Source organism: Candidozyma haemuli, assembly GCF_002926055.2.
Source record: "Candidozyma haemuli strain B11899 chromosome Unknown D_2014730914, whole genome shotgun sequence".
NCBI lineage: Eukaryota > Fungi > Ascomycota > Pichiomycetes > Serinales > Metschnikowiaceae > Candidozyma > Candidozyma haemuli.
Genome location: NW_020289911.1, coordinates 1,466,111 through 1,488,237, shown reverse-complemented (window position 1 = coordinate 1,488,237; position 22,127 = coordinate 1,466,111). Strand labels below are relative to the sequence as shown.

At 42.0% G+C, this 22,127-nt stretch overlaps 8 protein-coding genes across 8 annotated transcripts; 6 read left to right on the top strand and 2 right to left on the bottom strand. All coding sequences in view use genetic code 12, as the record gives it.

Annotated features, from left to right (window-relative positions):
- Window positions 1–388: 388 nt before the first annotated feature.
- Window positions 389–6,013, top strand: CXQ85_003073 (uncharacterized protein; the record flags this gene model as incomplete). Its single annotated transcript, XM_025486729.1, has 2 exons — window positions 389–3,091; window positions 3,602–6,013. The coding sequence occupies 2 exons, from the start codon at window positions 389–391 to the stop codon at window positions 6,011–6,013; spliced, it is 5,115 nt and encodes a 1,704-aa protein (XP_025344279.1).
- A 491-nt stretch (window positions 6,014–6,504) lies between these two features.
- Window positions 6,505–9,301, top strand: APA2 (bifunctional AP-4-A phosphorylase/ADP sulfurylase; the record flags this gene model as incomplete). Its single annotated transcript, XM_025486728.1, has 2 exons — window positions 6,505–7,933; window positions 8,361–9,301. 2 exons carry the CDS (start codon window positions 6,505–6,507, stop codon window positions 9,299–9,301), a joined length of 2,370 nt encoding a protein of 789 aa, XP_025344278.1.
- Window positions 9,302–9,480: 179 nt separating this feature from the next.
- Window positions 9,481–9,904, top strand: QCR7 (ubiquinol--cytochrome-c reductase subunit 7; the record flags this gene model as incomplete). Its single annotated transcript, XM_025486727.1, has 2 exons — window positions 9,481–9,608; window positions 9,658–9,904. 2 exons carry the CDS (start codon window positions 9,481–9,483, stop codon window positions 9,902–9,904), a joined length of 375 nt encoding a protein of 124 aa, XP_025344277.1.
- Window positions 9,905–9,991: 87 nt separating this feature from the next.
- CXQ85_003070 (uncharacterized protein) lies at window positions 9,992–10,723 on the bottom strand (the record flags this gene model as incomplete). The annotated part of the gene is made up of 1 exon (XM_025486726.1): window positions 9,992–10,723. One exon carries the CDS (start codon window positions 10,721–10,723, stop codon window positions 9,992–9,994), a length of 732 nt encoding a protein of 243 aa, XP_025344276.1.
- A 932-nt stretch (window positions 10,724–11,655) lies between these two features.
- Window positions 11,656–14,736, top strand: SLA2 (Sla2p; the record flags this gene model as incomplete). Its single annotated transcript, XM_025486725.1, has 1 exon — window positions 11,656–14,736. One exon carries the CDS (start codon window positions 11,656–11,658, stop codon window positions 14,734–14,736), a length of 3,081 nt encoding a protein of 1,026 aa, XP_025344275.1.
- A 3,319-nt stretch (window positions 14,737–18,055) lies between these two features.
- Window positions 18,056–18,736, top strand: PGA54 (Pga54p; the record flags this gene model as incomplete). Its single annotated transcript, XM_025486724.1, has 1 exon — window positions 18,056–18,736. The coding sequence occupies one exon, from the start codon at window positions 18,056–18,058 to the stop codon at window positions 18,734–18,736; it is 681 nt and encodes a 226-aa protein (XP_025344274.1).
- Window positions 18,737–19,907: 1,171 nt separating this feature from the next.
- Window positions 19,908–20,714, top strand: CXQ85_003067 (transcription initiation factor IIA large subunit; the record flags this gene model as incomplete). The annotated part of the gene is made up of 1 exon (XM_025486723.1): window positions 19,908–20,714. One exon carries the CDS (start codon window positions 19,908–19,910, stop codon window positions 20,712–20,714), a length of 807 nt encoding a protein of 268 aa, XP_025344273.1.
- Window positions 20,715–20,832: 118 nt separating this feature from the next.
- BEM3 (Bem3p) lies at window positions 20,833–21,984 on the bottom strand (the record flags this gene model as incomplete). Its single annotated transcript, XM_025486722.1, has 1 exon — window positions 20,833–21,984. One exon carries the CDS (start codon window positions 21,982–21,984, stop codon window positions 20,833–20,835), a length of 1,152 nt encoding a protein of 383 aa, XP_025344272.1.
- Window positions 21,985–22,127: the final 143 nt, after the last annotated feature.

Genomic DNA, 22,127 nt, shown 5'->3' with positions numbered 1-22,127 from the left:
GTGATATTGTGGTAAACACACGACCACAGTCGTTTTGCTCAAAATCGTTGATGTTCCTAGCCACAATGTATTTAGCAGTTTCACTGGTTTGAAATTCTACATATGTGGCTTAAAGTATCTCAATATGGTTAGTCTTGGTAGCCTTTTATAAGACCGAAAGATGTTCGACGTGTGCAGAACAGGCGAAACAAGAGTAAACCCTGCTACCTTTGAATGACGTTTACTGAGCTTTCGGTTGAAAAAGTAACATTGAGTCACCAGTATCAGGCTTACCATGTCTCCAAACACATAATCTTGTCTGTTTGTCGACAATCTATTGTAACTCTAGCGATTTCTGATAGAATAAATTTCATATGTTTCTTAGTCGCCGAAGAAATTGTAGTCCGCCATGATCTTCCCCAACTTTACAAGTAACCCACGTGATGAACGCTCCACAAATGAGCACACCGCTATGAGGAGGTCAGCATCAACAACAGATAAAAACTTGCAAATGGAGAAGCCTACTTTCCTCCTCAATGATGTTAGGCTTCTGTTTGCTGTTTCAAACAAAATTGAGGGGTTGTCACTTGCAAATGATGTCGCTTATATCATTTTGCCGGATCGAATCCACAAATTCTCCTTGGAGGAACCTTCCAAAGTCGTGACAGTCCTAATTCCAAAGCAGTTTACAGGCAGCAAGATCACCGGCTACTGGTCGCATCCCTGTGGCAAGCATCTTGTCGTTCAGTTGAGTAGCTATGTCCACCTATACCTCCATGACACTTATCAGAATTTCAAAGTACTTTCCAAATTCAATGGCTTGAAAACAAAAGATATCACCTTCAGGACTGGCATTAATGACAGTGAGAGAGTGGAACTCTTACTCATTACCACCGACAATTATGCATATGTCGCTTACCTTAAACCTCACTTCGCATCCAAAGGGGAAGGGAGACGAGACGACAAATACTTAAAGCAGGTGCTTAGATCAGACAAGGAGCTCATATGTGCTTGCATCAGTACTCGAGAGAATTGCGTTTACATGGTCACAGCAAGCGAAACAATATATTGGCATGTTACTCTCAAACAGGATCTGTTGTATAATATTTTACAGTCGAGCTCTCAACGAACACCACATCTCGAAATTACGAAAGAGTACAGACTCTACTCAGACACGAACGACTACTACATTATTTCAAGTTTGTCATCTATTTTGACTAATAACCCTGAAGCTTTGCTTAAGTCTTCAACGCGGTCTTTTGACCAGATCTTCGTTGATGTTTCTCAGTTTGCGGCCACCCCACATCATTATGTTATGATCAACATGTCCGGTAACGTCATCATTCAAGATAAACTTTTCACTCATGCGCCGTTTCAGGTGAACTGTTTACCAGGACTGCCAATACTTGGGATGAATATTGATCCTATAAACGGAACAATTTGGATGTACTCGTCGAATAATATTCACGAGCTTATCTCACCGAATGAAGCAATTTCTGTATGGCTTGGATACTACAGAATGGGCCGATTCGACGAAGCTTATCTGTTGCTAGAAAGCCTCCCACAACGACCGGAAATTAAACTCCACAAGAACGCGGTAACAATTAAGAAAGGCTATAGTTTGCTCCAGCAAGGTGGATTTGGCGTTGACTTGTCAAGTGAGACTAATATGCTTGACTTGTTTGACCTTCAATGCCGAGGAATTGTTGTCTTAGCACAGCTGATGGAGCCCTTTGAGAAGGTCTGCCTCATGCTCCTGGGTACGCGAAATCAGCCATCTGTAAACTCTCGGAACGAAGAGCTCTTGATAGCTTATTTACATGAAAAACTATTACATGCGATCGACCAGTCGAATGGAACGAAGACCACCGCCTTGACCTCATGGTTAGTATTTCTATACGCTAAGCGTATTAAAAGCTTGCTGGACTATCTGACCTCATCATCAACAAAAATAACTAAGCTGTTGGAGAACTATGATGATCCAACTAAAAGATTGGATCATTTCCTTGAATCCTATCATCGGTACATGAATTACGGTACTATTGCTGAAGTCCTCTCAAAATTACATCTTGATTCTGCAAGTTTACATCTTGCCACTCTTGAGGGGAAATTTGACTTTATCCTAGAGTACCATATAGAGAAGCAAAATTGGAACGAGGCAAACATAACTGTTCGGAATGCCTTAAAGGCAGATGAAAACGCAGGAAAGGAGCTTTTGTATTGCAATGCACCTACGTTGTTGAAGCATTGCCCAGAGCTTACTATCGATACGTGGCTACACTTCTCAACCCTTGACGTACGCAAACTTCTTCCAACGATCCTCGAATACAACAAGCAATATGAGAACTTGCCCTTGTCAGAAAATCATGCAATGTCTTTCCTATCAAAATTGATACACGGACTGGCAAATATTGATTGCCATGTTTTAAATTCATACATTGCTCTTCTTGTGCGGTACCCAGACGATGACCTGAAACAATCGACGAGGTCTTTGACGAACATGTTGAACCTTGCTCGAGATAACAAGAGACTCGCATGTTATGACGCCCAATTGATCCTCAGGCTTGCTTTAAAATACAAGAAGATATGGCCAGCAGCCATCATAATGATAAATGACATGAAATTATATGAATCTTCCTTGCAATTAGCACTCAGTCATGACGACGTTTTATTGGCGGAGTTTGTTTTGCGGAGATACGAACAAGACCTACCTGGTAAGACAAATGCTGCGACAGAAAACTATTCATCGCAGAATGTTGAGGGCCGTAAGATTCAATTCCTTACCGGCGAAGACGAGTATCAAACCATCAAAAAGCGCTTATGGAGTACCTACGCTGCTTTCTTAATGTCACATCCAGTTTCATCCTTGAAGTTGCAAGGATCAATTCTAGGGAATAGTATGCGAGACAAGCCAAAGCTACAACACATCCTTCGATATCTTCTTGATTTCGCTGAAGAGGTCTCCCCGACTAGAAGTCCATTGGATATCAAATGTCTCCTACCACTTCTACCCAAATCTGTGGAAATTGCTGAGCTAAGGGAGGAAATAGTGGAGTCCCTTGATCAATACAATGACTTCATAAGTCTACTTACCATAGAAATGAGAGAACTGGTACAAATCTGTTCTAAATTGAGATCGCAAATACAGTCATGTCACAACCTTCAGCATTCGGGTCAGACCGGAATTCTTATAGAAGCGGGGGAAGCATGTTCTCTTTGCTCCAAATTGCTCTTGGAGAAAAATATCGTTGTTTTCTCCAACTGTCAACACGGCTTCCACAAAGAGTGCATCGCGCGGTATCACTTGAATCAGCGGGGGGAATACCGCTTCAAAGAACTCTTCCATAGATTTCGTCAGCACGACGTGAAACTCGATAGGAGCGAATTAGACTCGATGTTTCACAGGCAGTGCGTTTTATGCCATGATGTGAATATTGGTCTGATCGATGAGGAGCTATTGAATGGGGAGAAGGATAGGCAACAGAAACTAGCCTGGGCTCTCTAGTACTGCATAATCATCACGTGATTCGAGTTTAAGACTATCGCTTCTTTTTTTTTTTTTTGAGCCATCTCTCTGTGATGAGCATCCACCTGAATACTACTCTCCATGGGAAAGACTCAGAAAAAGAATAGCAAGGGTCGTTTGGACCGTTACTACTACTTAGCGAAGGAAAAAGGGTATAGAGCTCGTTCATCTTTCAAGCTTGTCCAGATTAATGAAAAATATGGGCATTTCTTGGAGAAGTCCAAAGTTGTAGTGGATTTGTGTGCTGCTCCTGGATCATGGTGCCAAGTTGCAGCAAACCTTTGCCCCATGAATTCCCTCATTATTGGTGTCGATATCGTCTCGATGAAACCACTCCCTAGATGTATCCTTTTCCAGTCAGACATCACTACCGAAGATTGTCGTTCAAAATTACGTGGTCATCTCAAAACATGGAAGGCAGATACGTTCTTACACGATGGTGCACCCAATGTTGGTCTTGGTTGGGTCCAGGATGCATTTACTCAATCCCAGCTCGTGCTCAAAGCATTGAAGCTTGCAGTGGAACATTTGGTTCAGGGTGGTACCTTCGTGACAAAGGTCTTTCGTTCTAAGGATTATAATAACTTGATTTGGGTTTTTCAACAACTTTTTGACAAGGTTGAGGCAACCAAGCCACCCGCCTCTAGAAACGTGTCAGCTGAAATTTTTGTGGTCTGCAAGGGATTTAAGGCACCAAAGAAGATAGACAACCGTTTGCTCGATCTCACAGAGGTATTTGAGGAAATAGGGAAAGCCAAAGACAATAGTGAAGCTAAGGTCTTTAACCCAGAAAAGCGGACAAGGAAAAGGGAAGGCTATGAAGAAGGCGTCAATTTGCTTTACAAAGAAATGAGTCTACTTGATTTTGTTCGCGATGAAGAACCTATAAGTCGACTTGCTGAGTTGAATAAGTTGGTCGAGCCAGATGCAGGTGACTCTGAATGGAAGTTGTTACGAAAGATGAAATTATGGTCCCAAGAACTTGCTGAATGTGCGAAGGATCTTAAAGTGTTGGGAAGAAAAGAGTTCAAGCGTCTCCTCAAATTCAGGAAACAAGCGCGAAGTGCTCTAGATATCGAAATGCCAATCGAAGAAAACGAGGTTACTCAAGAGCCGCTAATTGTCGATGAAGAAGAGCAAATTAACCAAGAATTGACTAACTTATCAGAAAATCAAAGGAGAAAGAGAAAGAGAGAGAAGAGGAACGCAAATGAAATGAAACAAAAAGAGCTTAAACGTCTTCAGATGAATATGCTCACCGATATGTCCATCGGTATTGACGCTGCCAGTAACTCGTCTCAATCTCTTTTCAATTTGAAGCTGGCACAGAGGACAGGCGATTTACAGTCACTTGCGGAAGGTAAGAAACGAATGGTTCTTTCAGACAAAGGAAGAAACGTGGATGTTTGCCTGGACGAAGAAAGCTTAGCTTCTTCGGATTCAGAGAAAAATGGTCAGGATCTTGAAGATGAACTTGACAATTTACATCGCCAGTTCAAGCTGAGACAGGCAGAGAAGGACGCAAAATACCGAGCTAAACTTAGTCGAGGTGATTCAGAAGATACCAACTGGGACGGAATTCAGAGTGAGTCGGAGGCGAATGATTCAGAGCACTCCGACGCTGATTCCAACTCAAGCGAAGACTCCGATGATGAGGCAATTTTAGATATGATACAGCAGAGGAATCAGCGTGCGGGCGAGTTATCGAGAGATGCACAAACCTTTTTCGCAGTGAACCCGATTTTTCAAGGTATCGATGACAATACTCTTATTGAATCATTTGATATGCCGGTAAACTCTGACACAAATGAAGCCATCAATAATTCCGATAATGGTCAGACCTTCGAACTCGTCAAATCAAGGAAAGATGCCGAGGACAACGAGGACAACGAGGACAACGAAGACAACGTTCTACAGGACACCAGGGCAAAGGGGCTGAGAAACCTTCATAACGTGCAACTTGATACTGCTGAGGCGATGACCTTGGCCCATCAGGTCGCACTCGGCCAGAAGACGAAGTATGATCTTGTGAACGATGGGATTAATCGTTATTCCTTCAGGGATAAGGATTCTCTTCCCGACTGGTTTGTTGAGGACGAACAAAAACATTCTAAAATTTTGAAACCAGTTACAAAGGAAGCTGCTGCAGCAATCAAAGAGAAACAGAAGCAGCTCAATGCTCGGCCGATCAAAAAGGTTTTGGAAGCCCAAGGAAGAAAGAAGATGCGTGCGATTAAGAGGCTAGAAAAATTGAAAAAGAAAAGTGATCTCATCAACGATGATGCCGATAAGAGTGAAAGAGACAAGGCAGAAGAGATACAACAGATGATGAGAAAACTCTCCAAGAAACAAATTACAAGGCCCAAAGCAACATTAGTTGTCGCTAGAGGTCACAATCGTGGGCTCAGCGGAAGACCGAAGGGTGTGAAGGGCAAGTATAAGATGGTAGACGGTGTCATGAAGAATGAACAGAGAGCACTCAAAAGGATCTCTAAGAAGCATAAATAGCTTGGATTTAGATAAATGTTTCCCTAGTTGCCTCCAATATTGTAGAAGCAGTTGTTTTGAGGTTCAGTCTCCCTCCAATATCTATCTCGAGATACAGGATTGCGGTGCGTTGATCATCTTGGCCCAGACAGTATAATTTTCTTCCCCTGTTTACAACGCCAATATCACGGTCACTGAAGCTTCCAGACACCTTTCAAACTAAGTAGAACAGGTTCTGCCTTGCTTACGCACCATTATAGCATTCGAACATTTTACTGTACAATTCTTTGAATAAGCTACGCAGTAGCGTCCACTCCTTAAACTCCAGTGACAAAACTCAAGGGGCAGAAAAAATTGAGAGAGTTGCAATAATTGGTCCCATGATTCTCCTCTTAAAAGATTAACTTTTGCTTTGAAACCTACTGCGAAATATTTTTTTGCATATGAATCCAGATAGGCCCTGGCGACATCGTCATAGGAGGTCTGCCGCAATTTCAGGCTCCTTCGATACCATGGGAATGTTTCAGTCGCCCGGTCCTGTCACAGAGGAGACCCCTTCAGCTGCTTCAAATGATTTACAAGATAAGCAGCAATATGTGGCATCCACTTTGAACACACCTGAAATGGTTCCCGATGACCTTTTCTCATTTTCGAACGAAGATGATTTTTCTAACGAACCCACCAAGGTGGAATTCCATTTCCCACTTAATGTGAAACAAGGCACTACAAACAGTGACAATGGGAATTGTCAGACACCTTCAAACCCTAATAAGTCGAATCTCAACTCACCTATTCGCTTCCACAAGAATCATATTTCATCAGAACCAAACACCACACCAAGATTTTTCTTGACAGAGGAGACAATCTTGGGGAGCGATAATGTTCCTGACGCAGTCATTGATCTTGATAACATAATGAAAATGAGCTATCAAAATGATCAGGAAAAAGTATCGGACTCTCATGTTGTTGACCGCCATCATTTGGCGTCACCATTGCAGAATATGTCCACTAGGGTAGGGAGGAACTCCTCCTTTCCTTACCTGCTGTACCCTAGCCGTCTAGTACAAGACTGCAAGGATGATGCTATTGAAGAGGAATCTGATGATAAAGTTCAGCATTTGCGACACCGGGGGGTTGATGGTGCACTTATTGATGACATTGAGATACTTTCGGATGGAATGCCCACTGGATCCAATCCTGAAGCTAAAAATGTTGATGACAGCACTCCAACCAATGAAGGTTGTCTTAGCAACATTGAGAGCCCGGAATTATTTACCCAGAGCTCTACCCCTTCTTCCATTGATCACGACTACCGGTCAAAAGTGAGTATGCCAATAGGTGACAATAATTCGCCACGGGAAAATAGTTTGGCTTCTGAAGGAATCCATATCCCGTGCAGCGATAGGTGTCATGCCAATTACAAGTCACTGCAAAGGACCGTCAAGGGACACGCCTCAGGCCCCAATAGGGAAGTTCTGCCGCCTTTGACTCTATCGAATCATCTAAGATCTCCCATTGTCGAAGCCCCTTGCCAGATATCCAGCCAGCACCAGGAATATAAGAAGTCTTTTTTAGCAGTTTCTCCGTCTGCACCACTGGTTGGTAGAAGACACTTGGTCAAGAAGCCAGCCACAGGAGGCAGGATGCACTCGGAAAGATGTAACAAAACGAATCCTACAACGCAAAACAGGGGGTCGTCTACAAGACAGATTGAAACTAGGTGTGCGTCATCATCCGATGAAATAAAGGACGCTTCACATTCTGAGACATTTCCTCCGAACGACCATCTTGTTTTGGAGAAGATTAGCGACCTGGTTCATGGACAACTGGTGGGTATACCTAAAGATGGAACTTTCCCTGTCCGGGGATCAGAATTGGCACAACCGATACGACACACGCAGACAGAAAGATCTTCAGATAACAGCGCCGTTTCCAAACGGAGTCGACTTGCCTTTCTTTCCTTCAAAAGACGAAGGTAAGTTTCTGAAGCAGCTTATTCTACTCATCCTTTGTGATCCCATAATTTCAGACTAGGCTCTGTTGAGAGTTTGACCGCATCAAAGCTCCTATTCAGTTCAAAACCACGTCATAAGTGTTTGCTAATTCCTTCTCACGGGATTCAAGCACATACATACATACATACATACATACATACATACATACATATAAACATTTACAAAGAGTAGTATGTGGCATGGGACGCCATGATAAATGAAGCGTCAAAAAAAAAAAAAAAAAAAAGAGAGAACAATAGTATCGTTTAGCGTAGGATCATGATATTTCATTGGATATGTATGGGGGCTGGTTCTCACACACCAGTAGTCCTTTGCACTATTTCAAAAAGGTTGAGAGGCATAAAGATTTACAGGAATGGATTCAACAGACTTTGTGGGCACACTCAAGACTAAATTCAGGAACGCCACGAAGCATAAGCATGTTACCTTCCTTGGAGATGCTGCTCAATATGAGACTGTGATTGAGGAGTCCAATGATGCTGTATATCATTTTCATCTCACACTTTTGCCAAGTCTCGAACATAGGCCAGAGAAAGGTAACCAGAATCAGAACCCTTTCTCTCAACCGGAACCAGAACTTACAGTGTGTGAATCATATGGTGAACCGTCTGAGCTTCGCATTGTTCTTAATAAGTACCCGGTCGTTGAGAATCATTTCTTGATGGTTACGAAGGAATTCCAATCACAGAACACTCCACTCTCCGCCTCACAGCTCTTTGCTATCTATAATATGCTTGATGTTTTGAAACGAACTGATGAAGGACTGGATTGGTTTTCTTTTTACAACTGTGGCCCACATAGTGGTGCATCCCAACCCCACAAGCATGTCCAATTCATGACTTTGCCGAAGGGACACAAGAATTTTAGTTCGGAACTTGTGAAGCAGTCAGGGAACTTTTCCCCCGACCATTCCAATGACCCATTACAAGACCAGAACATACCATTTGCCCATTTTGTTGCTGCTGTTCCGAAATTAGCCGATATTACAAGTGACTCGTTGGCTATGATATTCAGCTCTCTTCTTCAAAGGACTTTAACAGTTCTCTCTCAAGAAGGAATACATGATGTAAGTTACAACGTGTGCTTTACTACTACCCACATGATGATGGTGCCTCGCTCAAATAGCAAGTTCGATGAACTTGTTGGTATAAATTCTTGCGGCTACATGGGCTTGATTCTATGCAAAAATTCCCAAATTTTAGATACAGTGAAGGATAATGGCATACTCAGCATCCTAACCAATGTTTCTTGCCCGACTCATTTTGGCAGAACATCTGACGAGTATGACTATTAGCGAAACTCTTCAAAGAACGCAACTTTAAAGCTGATGTAGAAGTAACCTTTCATCAAACACCTGATAGAAACCATAATGTGTGCAGGATCACCATATTTCCGCCAATGGTGTTTCTCGCTTTTCATCGCGAAATCTCATTCTGATAATTCTTCAGTTCAGGTACTACAAAAGCACCGCCCATGGCTTCTATAACATCGATCGTCAAGGCATCCGACTGGATTTTATCCAGACCAACTTTGGCTAAGGTTGTTACACCGCTCGCCAAAACTTTTGTTGCATACGCTGGCTATAGAGAAATGGGGTTGAAGTATGTAAATGACTTGTCTGCTTTCTTCAGTTGATACTAACAATACCAGATTTAACGACTTGATCGCTGAAGAGAATCCTATTGCTCAGAAAGCGATTTCAAGACTTCCTGAGGATGAAAGCTACGCTAGAAACTTTAGGATTATCACTGCTCATCAATGTGCTTTATCTAATCATTTGCTTCCTCCAAACAAGGTTGTCAAACCAGAGGAGGATAACCATTACTTGATTCCGTATCTCTTGGAAGCTGAAAAAGAAGCTTTTGAGAAGAAGGAGTTGGACAACATCCAAGTATGAGATACCCATGTTCGAGATATCTCACCACTGAAACTTGCGGATACATATTTTCTATATTAATCTATAAAATATCCATCAAAAGTATCTTTAATTACTCTTCATGCCAATTCTGTACTTCCTGAGCTGTTCTAAGACAAGAAATGTAGCAATAGTATGTGGCCCTAGACGGACAAAAGAAGGTAACCATCCTCTGAACATAAACCCAATACCCTCCTGCTTTACAGCGTCTCTCAATATACTCTGGGCTCCCTGGCTGGAACCGCGAGCATTCATAATTCGTGTCTTGACGACGTCCGCTGGAGAACAAACAGTTGTCGCTACTAAGCCTGCCATCAAAGAGGCACTAAAATGAGTTGATTTCTTCAGTGGATCCATTGAAAGTCCATCCACTAACAAATTCTTTGCAATGTCATACGTGACGACTTGTGACGCAGTCATGAGAATGCCTCGTGCCAAGTTTGGAGTCAAACCTCTGAAAAGTGATAACACACCTTCATGCTTGCAAATTCTAAAGAGACCGTCGAAAGCATTCCGGTAATTCCTCCTTTGATCTCTCGGCAATGTTGAATCATTTTGCATCCTGATATTGACAACATCAGACGGGTTCCCCACGAGTCCTCCTAATGCTCCAGAAATCATTGACATAGGTAGCAAGATAGAAGTAGTTGGCATTTGATTGTATTTGGCTTGATAAGATTCCTTCAAATACTCATAAACTCCAAACCTGACAGTTGAATATGTAGCTTGTCTGAGCAACGAAGCCGTCAAACCCGAATAAAGGTTGAGAAATCCTTCGTTCTTAACAATTGACAAAGCCATTGTTATAAGTGACTGGCCCCGTTTAGGGGCTGTTTGTAGTCTTACCTTTGCCAAATCCAATGGATGGGTGACTAAACATGCTGCCATGCTTGCGGCACCTCCATACCAAAACCTAATAATTAGTAACTTATCACCTGGGAGCCACATCTAATGGACACGTACGGATAAATGACTTTCTTCCTATTGTCAGTCATGGTGACCAATGTAATCTTCAATGTGAAAACGTAGGGAGGTCTTCTCTATAGTTCTCTCTCTTTTTTTTTTTTTTTTTTTTTTTTTTTTTTTTCAAATTTTTTTTTCCTATTAGGTCTGTTGGTGTCATATTGGCTTCGCACGGAATTTGGATGGTTACTTCAAGTAAGCGATATTTTACTGATACCTTCTGTTCTACAATTTAACGGTCAGTACTAATTGGCCGTTTCGTAAACCTTTTCCTTAGCCCATCTTTAATTCTGCTATGCCCATTGAGAATGAAACCCAACAAGGTTAACTGACCTCCAAACCTATACGGTACCTGCTTTTTCTTTAGCTCTCCAGAATTGGAGAGTATGAAGTAGGATTCAATTCGAAGACTTCTTTATTAGCCATTCAAGGTGATACCTTACACAATCTCTTCCAGCAACTAGACATTCCATGCAACTATTGAGCAAATGCGGTAGCTTGACAGCTTAAAGAGTATTACACGTTTAAGAGTACATGTAGTATCAGGTAGATGATAAGTGATATTGCTTTAGGGAATGAAAAAAGAAACAAATGATAAAAAAGCGTTGGAAAGTGCAATGGTTGAAAACAGCCGATTAGTGGCATCAGATGGTTCCGTGTTCTCGGTGTCAGCAAGGTATATTATACCGGATATCATTATATGCCGGGGATATACATTCGCAAACTGCCAACGAATCGCAAATAACTGTGCCTTTGTCTTCCAAAGAATCATGAGCAGGGCAGAAGTTGACTTGCAAATTAGTGTCAAGAAAGCGTGCAACTCCGAAGAGGTGCCTCCGAAAAGGAAGCATGTTCGAGCATGTATCGTCTATACATGGGATCACAAAAATTCCCGTGCCTTTTGGAATGCTGTCAAAATCCAACCATTGCAGAGCAGCGAAGTTCAGTTGTTCAAGGCTCTCATCATGATTCATAAAATTTTGCAAGAAGGCCATCCTAATACATTAAAAGATGCGTATAGGAACAAGGACTTTTTGTATTCTTTGTCCACGGTCTTCTCAAGTTCATCAAGCTATGGTCGCTTGATAAACCATTACGATCGCTTCTTGATGCGGAAGCTTGACTTCCACCGAAATAACCAGGGATTCAATGGTATATTTGAATATGAAGAATATATCTCGTTGAGGACGGTCAATGATCCAAACGAAGGATATGAATCTATCTTACAATTGATGGATCTTCAGGATCTCATTAATGATCTCCAAAAGCTAATCTTCTCGACCATCCAACAAACGCCAAATAATTTGTGTAAGACTTCGGCTCTTGTTCCCCTTATCTCGGAGTCTTACGGAATATATAAGTTCTTGACTTCCATGTTGCGTGCAATGTACCAACAATTAGGTGATGACGAACTTTTGACAGCGTTGTTTGATAGATTCAATTCGCAACATTTCTATCTTCGTGAGTTTTACGCTGACTGCCAAGCTATCAAGTTTCTTACAAGTTTGATAACGATCCCTAGAATACCAGCTTCGCCTCCAAATTTGAAGCACTCCGATGATAGTCAATCACGAACTTCAGCAATAGCCTCTCAGGAGTCATCTTCTGCCTTGTCTGCACAGCAAACCTCTGCTTTTGAACAGCCCCTAGTCCCTCCAGCGGCAGATGATATGAGCCAAGCGAAGTTGATGGAACAACAGCAGCAGCAACAACAATTTTTGCAGCAGCAGGAGCAAGAGCTTGAAATACAGCGCCAGCGTCAGTTACAAGAACAACTCCAAAGACGACGCGAGTTTGAACAACAGAAACTTGCGCAAGAAGAAAATAATCTTAGAGAGCAGGAAATGTTAAGGCTTCAGCAAACCAGTGCCCAAAACTCGAGGGTATCTGAATTAGAGAATGATCTTGTGATCTTCAAAAACCAGTTTGATAATGATCAAGCTTTGCTTCACCAATACGACTCTAGGGTTAAGTCTTTGGAAACCGAACTTCAAAGTATCAACCAGACGGCATCGGAGCAGTTAGCATCAAAGGATGAGCAAATCAACAATATCGAAGAGCAAGTCACTAATTGGGCTAAGAAATACGAGGCTTTGGCTAAGTTGTATTCTCAATTGAGGTCGGAGCACCTAAACTTACTTGCAAAATTTAAGAAAATTCAGCAGAAGATCAATAGCGCCCAGGAATCAATTGCGAAGAAGGAAAAGTTTGAAAAGGAGTTGAAGCAGAAGAATTTAGAACTTGCGGACTTAATTAGGGAACGGGACCGGGCAAGATTGGATCTTGATAGGCTAAGAGTGTCAAAGGACCAAGAGATCGACAAATTGCACACTCAACTGCGTGAAATGACCTCGAGATTTGCGGACACTGACGAAGTATCCTCCCAGAAATTACAAGCCATTAAAGACCAATACGAAGCGGACTTAAGTGCCATGAACGTACTCCTCAAGGAACGAGACACGCAGTTGGTCCAATTAGGGGAGGTATCGTCACTTAAAGAGAAACTTAAGGAAAAGGAAGTCGATCTTGAAATTGCTCAAGAATCACTCGATAGTGCATTAAAGGAACTTTCGCTTACGTCGAGCGACCCGAGACTGGAGCACTTATGGAACCTTTTGAACATTATTTTGGCCAACAATGTACGCAGGGTACAAGATACGAAGTATGAGCTAACTTCACCAATGCAAACAGGCAATGTGAACTCTACTCCTAACTTTGTCTTATCTGTCTTAGACCTTTGTTCAGACACTGCTACTGACTTTGCTCTGGTTTTTAACAATTTTCTCGCTGAGGGCCCACAGCTTAGTGAAAACGAACAACTGTCATTTACCGGAGTCATATTAGCGAGTTCAGAATTGGCCTCATCGCTTAATGATTTGATGTTAAACATTAAAGGTCTCTCCAAGACGATTCCACCTTCTGATGAACAGAGGATCATCGAACACTTAGAAGAGCTTCTTTCAAGGGCAGAAGACTACTATCTGAGCCTCACATCAGACTCCCTCGACGCCCTCGAGGATGACTATGAGAAGATTGACCTTGTAGTTGATTCGAACGTCCAATTCCAAAGTACTTTGAAGGATTTGTCTAATGCTATTGAAGAGATCCAGCCAAGGCATAATCTTTCCAATAAGCGAAAGAATCTTGAAGATGTTGTGGAAGAAGAAATGGAAGAGGCTGTGAAACAAATTGATGCAGCCATGCAGTTTCTTGACAAGCTTCAATCACAGAAGACTGAGGGGGCCGACATGCAAGTGCATCAGGCAATCGTCAACGCAGCGATGGGAGTAACCCAAGCAGTTACTATCCTAATCAAAGCATCGATTGATTCCCAGCGAGAAATTGTTGCCAAGAATAAAGGTACGCTGACAGTTCGTGAATTTTACAAGAAGAACAATCGGTGGACAGAAGGCCTTGTCAGTGCTGCTAAAGCTATTGCTGGAGCGACAAACATATTAATCGAGACAGCGGATGGTGTACTTCGGTCCAAACATTCCCATGAGGAGTTAATTGTTGCATGCAATGAGGTTGCAGCTTCGACAGCACAACTTGTCGCAGCTTCGCGAGTCAAAGCTAACACTTTTTCCTCGACTCAAGAGAGGTTAGAGACTTCTTCGACAAAGGTGAACCTGGCTTGTAAGTATCTCGTTGGTAAGGTCCAAGGACTTTTATCCAATTCCTCAAAATCCGAGCCGGATATTGACTTAAGTACCTTAACACCATATGAGGGCAAAACGCTTGAGATGGAGCAACAAGTTCAAATCCTCAAACTTGAGAATTCCTTACAGTCAGCTAGAAAGAGGCTTGCGGAAATAAGAAAGTTTGGATATAGAGATGACGAATCCGACTAAATATACACCTCTATAAGTTCTAACAAAATATACCGATGTTACATGTTAAACGAGTGCCTCATCCGTAGATAAGTATCCCTATCACACCGACACCTACACTCACAAGCGCAACCACAAACTATGTTAGTGGTTTTTACGGCCATAGCATGAACTCATATGGATCAGCAAGCACAAAACTACAAACTGAAAGAGACACAACTCAAGCAAACCGCTCGGCTTGCCATCAACGTACTTATCCCAATAAGATCTTCCCTATCGAAAAAACGCTACAGTAGATTAACACAAAACCTTCTGGCCAAAAACGACGACTAACTATAATTTGCGTTAGGCATGTATTAAGGTATCCACAACTGCTCACTCAACCAACAAATAGTGCAAATTGAGTATCCTTCTTTCAAGGCTGTGGTTAAATTTACTATTCATATCACCTTCCTAAATCAAGAACAATGCTATAAGTAACCGATTTTAAGGAGTTAGGGTTCAATAAAAAAGAACTAAACGTGACAACAAAGTAAGATTTCAATTGCCAGATCCGACGATCCACCAAATACGAATGAAGGATTCAAAAATATATTTCATTTTTGATGGACTTTTATAACTGTCGCGACTTCAACTTAGCCCCCCCTGGGTGAGTATTTTATTACCGTCGGACGATACAGAGCGCACATAACAATTTCCAATAATTCACTTGAAGCATCAGCTTCTTTATGTCAAACTCGTGTTACCTTTAAAATGATTCTCCACGGGGATACCTTACACTTCTCGAAGATACTCAGCCAATTTTCACTTTCTCGCGGATCGAACGGGTTTGCATTCTAAAGCAACCATATAAATCAGTGATCAGTAGAAACCAATCTCATTTAGTATTGAAATGACTGTAACAAAGGAACAAAAGGTTCATCTATATCTTGAGGTTGCAAGCTATTAGAAGAACATCCGGAAATCGAACGGATTCGCACGCAGCCAGGTCACATCGGCGACATGGGGTAAAATAGAAATATGCGCTGAAATTATGCCAGTCTCCCACTATCAAACGCGCCCTGGGTACTAGATAACTGCTTCTACACGATTGCAACCGGGTTGCTCACAGTTTGTCTTAGGTAACACGCTAGACTATAGTATTCGCAGAAGCCACTTATTGGATATCAATCTCAGCACTGTAATTGAATAGAATGTCACCATTGACGTTACATATTAAACTGCTTACAATCTTGTTACAATTTAAATACCTTTCCATCTTACTTCCAGATTTTGCTTTCAGTAGGCGACTAAACTACGGCGATAATTTAATATCATTTTCAACCTTCACACTTAGGATCTTTAAAACATCTTCAATCACTAATCTAAACAAACACACGAGAAAAAGCGCACAGGACTATTGAACTCTGTTGGCAATTCAGCTTCCCTCGTTCATTACCGGACCTATATCACTCAAAAGGACTAGGATATTTGTGCACTCTGGAGGTGAGCAGAGAGGCCGGCATGAAAATGTCATCTTCTCTATTTAAAAGGAATAGGAAAGATGACATGATTAAGTTTGAAACGTCGTCAGCCTAGGCATTATATTCATCATACTGTTTGATGTATGAGAAATGTTTTCAAGCCCTAAACGTTGTACTCAATGCCTCGCACGCGGCTTTCTCGTGTTAATCTCTAGACAGCTTGGATAATACAGCAAGTGTGTATCATTAGTCTTTTAATATTATTTATTTATCGCTGAAGTAGCTAGTTTAATTCCTGGAACTATTCCTCTTGTTCTCTAGTAATAGGGAATGGTGATTGCTAGTTAAAGCTCGCACTCAGTTACTAATCGAGTGGTCATCCATTGATCGCCTGCCCACTTTTGCAGGTTAGAGTCATCGATGCCGAAGGTTCTGCCGATTCCGTTAGTACGATACGCGCAGGTTAACAAAGCGAGGAAAGAACTATAGAGACTCAAGCTAAAGTTCAGACGGGGTGTTTTGCGCCGGGCGGCAATGAGGAAGTCCTCCTAAATCCGATGATTAAGGAGTTGTGTTTTCTATAGTGATATAGTTTTCGAGTCGTTAGGCGTCACTTATTACACAGTTAACAAAAAAAAAATTATAAGTTAAGTTTGTCTCTATATTCCTTTTTCTACTGATGGGGAATTTAAGTAGCTGCTGGTATAGGTGACATGCCCGCATCGTTTCTACAGCTGATTTCTCATGTTTTTATTGCTCTGTTTCCTTCGCTTTGATTGGTGGCTATATACGTCAATTCTATGAAGCCAGCAGGTGACAACAAAGCATTTCAATCGATTTAAAATACGATATGCATTATTGAGTTTGCCGTCTATATCTTGCTTTTCCAAAATCGAAAGGAAGATATTTGTACTTAATCATGTGTTGAATTTGCTTTCGCATTGTTAAGAGAAACAAAATAATAAAATACAACACAAGTATTGGCCAAAATACTGGGATATCGAGTATTGTGAAAAACGTGGCGATCAATGATGCCACAGTTGCTCTTGTTGCATTGAGCCAAAACCTGAATTCTGGAAGGCGTCTGATAAATGGTTTGAATTCGTCTTCTAAATCATCGGCACCCTCTTCAAGATTTGAGGATCTCAGCTCTTGCTCTAAAGAAGGATCAAATTTGGGAGTAAGGAATGCTAAAAATAAATTCAAAAGATAAATTCCTAAAGCGTAGCAAACGATATACCAACCTTGGCTGAATACAATTCGAAGCACAAATATCACTAAAGAGATCCGAATGAGATCCATCTCTCTCTGACGTATGGTACAACCCTGTCAAGAAGCTCTTGATGAGTTACCTGGATCTTCTTATAAGCCTGTGGTATCCTTATCAGCTCTGTGTCTATCATGATTCTTTGATGGGTTTCCAGGAGCCACGTAGTTTTCTTGAGTGAGCGAGATGTTCAGGGTGCAGGTTCTCAGCCTTCGCAGATGCCGCTAAGGTGTCGCTGGGGAATACAGAGGGAAAGCGAGCAATATGTTCAACAAAAGCTTTACCACAGCACACTCCATCTCATTTGCCGAAGAGACTGTTTGGACTTGGCATGACGGGCTTCACGCAAGCTCATAATTGCGCAAACTCGTGCCGTAAAGGAGTTGAGCGCTGTAATCCGATGTCTATACGCCGAACCTTTGTTTATTTTTGTCACCTACTTTCGCGTATTTCACGCAAACATTGACGAAGGGATGTCGCATCATCAGGCAAAACACGCTTCACCGCGATTGCTATATAATGCTTCTAATCCCAGAAATCTGACTTATCGAAACTTTCATCAACCATCTTGCGAATCCTAGTCGCGTCCATTCCTTTGCCATCAGTTTAAATGTTCATCCAATTCTTTAAGTTCTTATCACTCGCTGTTGCGGTCTCGGCTGTTCCCTTTAAGCGCTACGACAACAACACTGAGGCTGCAAGCGCTTTGCAGTATGCCGAGGTGGATACCACAGTGACAATTGATAAGTATGTCACCATTACCTTACCTTCGACTACGATGACAGTACCAGCCACTGCTTCTGAGGCTAAAGCGGCTAGTGCCTCTGAACTCGCTGAAGCGGTAACTGTAACGTCAACAATAGTTGAATATACTACTTTGGTAGACAACGGCTCGTCTGCTACGTCCCCTGTGGCTACGAAGACAAGCACCATCACTTCAACACCCACCACCACTTCCACTATCACCAGCTTCGTGACAATCACTGAAGCTGAGAAGTCCAGTTCTGAAGTATGTGTACCTTCTACCATAACAGTGACGGTCACGGAAAACGGAACTTCTTCAGGAACTATCTCTACAGGTACGACGACTCATGTTTCCTCCTATCCAGTTGAGGCCGAGTTCACTTGGAGTGGGACCACCACCACCATTACCTCTTTCGTTGACATTACCACCACTGAGCTTTTCACCGCAACAGCCTCCACTTTTAATTCAAGCTCGCCATTGCGTAGCACGAATGGAACTTACCAAGTCCCTTCTAACATCAAGAGAGCTGGGTCTTATGACTTCTGAGTATGAGTCGCCGTGCCGTGATGAGGGAATCTTATTGAATTTCTGTAACCTGGGCATTTGATATATTGAATGCTATTTCATAGTCTTCGTAATAAATTTACCACTTTTCATCCTACCAGTCGTTTATGTTTCTACTCCCAACCTAAAGTACCGGAGTATGTCCCATTAAGATGGTATTGTGATATATATATATCTATATATTTTCTTCTCAATTTTGAAGACAAGCTCACATCAAGATGAACATGAGGAGGGGGCTAATCGGGTCTAAGAACTCATTTCGGGGTAATGCTCATGAAGTTTGCATCTGTAAGACCAAAAAAACTAACATAATGGAGATAAATCTTGAGCAAAGGGTTAAACAACTTCTGCAATAAGGTCTCGTAGTTCTGCTAGGTGATTGTCGAATCAGTTCGTTTGGAATAATCGCAGAGAAACTAAACAAAATGTAGGACTCCTGGTCTTCAAATGAATACTGTGTGTTAGATGTCAGGCTCATTTTGACGAAGAGCAGGTTAGTAATGCTAAATGTTAACTTTCAGCCGCATCTATATTCTTCGAACGCACCATGTCATGAAGAGCAATAAGCTATGTAAAAACCATGATTCAGGATATGCATATCTAGGTAAAGGCATAGTGGCAGAATCAGGCCTTGACGATCCTAAGAAAGCACTATTTCGTCGCTATCTTCCGCAAGTCCTCAAGACAATCATCCTAACTACGTATTCATGGCCGCAAAATCGTGCAGAATTTACTGCTGATAAAAGCGTGATACAAGAAGTGATACTGGCGTTTGGTGTATCAACAGTAAAAATCAATTGTTGTGAAAGACATGAACATTGCCTCGAGTGTCATGAGATCATTCATGAAGTCAAAATCATTTTCCATCCTCAAGAAAACATGAACGCAAAGCAAATTCCACGAAGATCAAGTGAGAAAAAACAGATGAGGAGCATCGAAGACAAATTGAAGCGTCACCTGGGAGATAATGACAAATTAAATGCTTACTTAGAGAAATGGAGTTCGCATTATCAGCTATTAGAAGCAAATATCGACTGTAGGTACTGCGATGCTCAATACAGGATTTCCACCGAGAATTTACGCAATCCCTTAAATCCCTATATCGGAACCAACCATACAACTTACACATATAAATTTGTATTCAGCGGGTGCAATGTCAAACTTTGAAGCAGGTAAGCTTTACGAGGCAGTCATAGAAGAAGTCATAGCAGATTCTCGTCAAGACTTCGAGGACACTGGGATCGATGAGAGCACACTCCAAGATTTGAAAAAGCTTTGGTGCGAGAAACTAAGTCAATCTCGAGTCGGAAATTTCTCTTGGAACGACGTGGATGAGCTAGACAGCGGAATCCATTCCAGCTTGATTCCCAATGCGGTCAAAGATGAACCCCTTCTGTCCCATCAGGGCCTCGATATGCCTCATATTTCACAGTACGACCCGGCCCAAACCAATTCAACGAATGAGTTGGCTGGCCATACAGGCTCTAGCTATACTATGGGGATTGAATTGCCTACGGTAAAGCAAGAATATACTGAAGAAAACGGATTGATACTTCCCAAGGTCAACCAGTCTGATGGGCCGATAGAGTTCAGCATGGATGCCAACTCAACAACAATGAAGTGGATAAAAGAGGTATCAAAGCGGCAGTCCGATGGAGGGGCTCAAGACTTTGGTGGTTTAGGTGAGGAAGATGATGAAGATGATGAGAATGATAACGGCGATGCTGATGGTGCAGTTTTCAACGATTCGGATGATATAAATTCAGACCTAGACGACGAGCTTGATTCTGAAAAGTCGGATGATGACGATACAGAGCAGGAGGGACAAATAATGCTTTGCTTATATGATAAAGTGCAAAGGGTCAAGAACAAGTGGAAATGTAATTTAAAAGAGGGTGTTGCTAATATCGATGGCAAGGATTTTGTGTTTCAAAGAGCAACCGGGGAAAGTGAATGGTGAGTTGCATCCATATAACCATTTTCTAGTTTTGCTTATCACCTGCTTGATCACCAAATATGTGCATATGGCCATCATTCATTTATATGTATATATAATATAACAGTTTCATTGGTACACCTTAAAAAGACGGTATCTGTAAGTCCAAAGGCTCGCGTTTGTCATCATCCATTGGTCTCCCATTCATGAAAATACAATCAAAGTCTGTAATGCAAAGACTCAATATATCAAGTGAAACCCGTAGAGTAGGCACAAACACGATGCATATGTTTTTTAAGGTCATCAAATTAGTTGAAGATTGGTCAACGACGGCCTTCAAGAGCCTGAACACTGTAAAGCAAAAATCATAGTTCACTGGACTCTTTGAAACATCATGGTTGATAAAGTTTCGGATTTGAATGGCGAGTTGAGATTTTGACATGATGCCTTTGTCGTCAGATATAATTCGTTGCAAAAGGACGTATTCGTTCTCCCCAAATATGCTGCTCGGGAGCTCTCTAAGGTACGTTTTAAATAAGCCCGCAACAGTGTGTATGTCGGGTTTGAGATGATGGTCAAAGAGGTTAACATCAAGTTCCCGATTGAACTGGTCCTTTATGAGACGAATAGTTGATGCCGATCCACTTAAGCGAAAGATACCTTCCTCGTAAATTGCTCCTGTTCGAGACAAGTAGTCAATACATCGAAAACAGACGGTGGGGATCTGCTTACCATCCAACACTTTGGATGATAACGAAACTGCTTCAGTCAAATTGTTACCGAAAACGGGGGTGAATCGGTCATGAGTCAAGTCCATTGATGCCAAGTGGCTTTCGAGGGTCAATGAGCCTCCCAAATCAGCTTCGGGTGTGCATCCACTATCATCATCCGTGTCGTACAGTTGGCCCTTGTATCTGAAAGGAAAGAGACTCCTTTTTCGAAGTTTTTTTACATCTTTAGGGTCCTTTAGCTGCTCTTCCTCCTTGTTTAGCGCGTTTTGCTTTAGTAGGGAAGCCTCCTGGGGTTTAGGTGGCTTTCTTTGTTCGACAGCTTCAGGGTACAGCTTCAGTGCCTTTATCGGATCGTTTTCGGTATACTCAACCATAGCGTTGACCCATTCATCTCTTTCTTTATCGGATTCCGCGCAAAAGAAGTGTTTCTGGGTAGAGCTCGAAATCTTATTCTTTGGGGCTTCAAGGATTAAGAAAGCATGCCGATATCCCTTCTCTTCTGCAACATTGTCCGTCGATTGGCGCCCAATTTGCGACCCTTGAAGACGTACTTGTTCTATCATGGGTCCTCCAGGAAATTCATAGATCTCTAATGAGGGCCCATCTACCTGGCACCATCTTATTTTCCAAGTGGTTCCTAGACCTTTGTATCTCCTTATAAGATATCCTTCCAACTTCGCTCCACTCCTAAAATCATCAAGTGGAT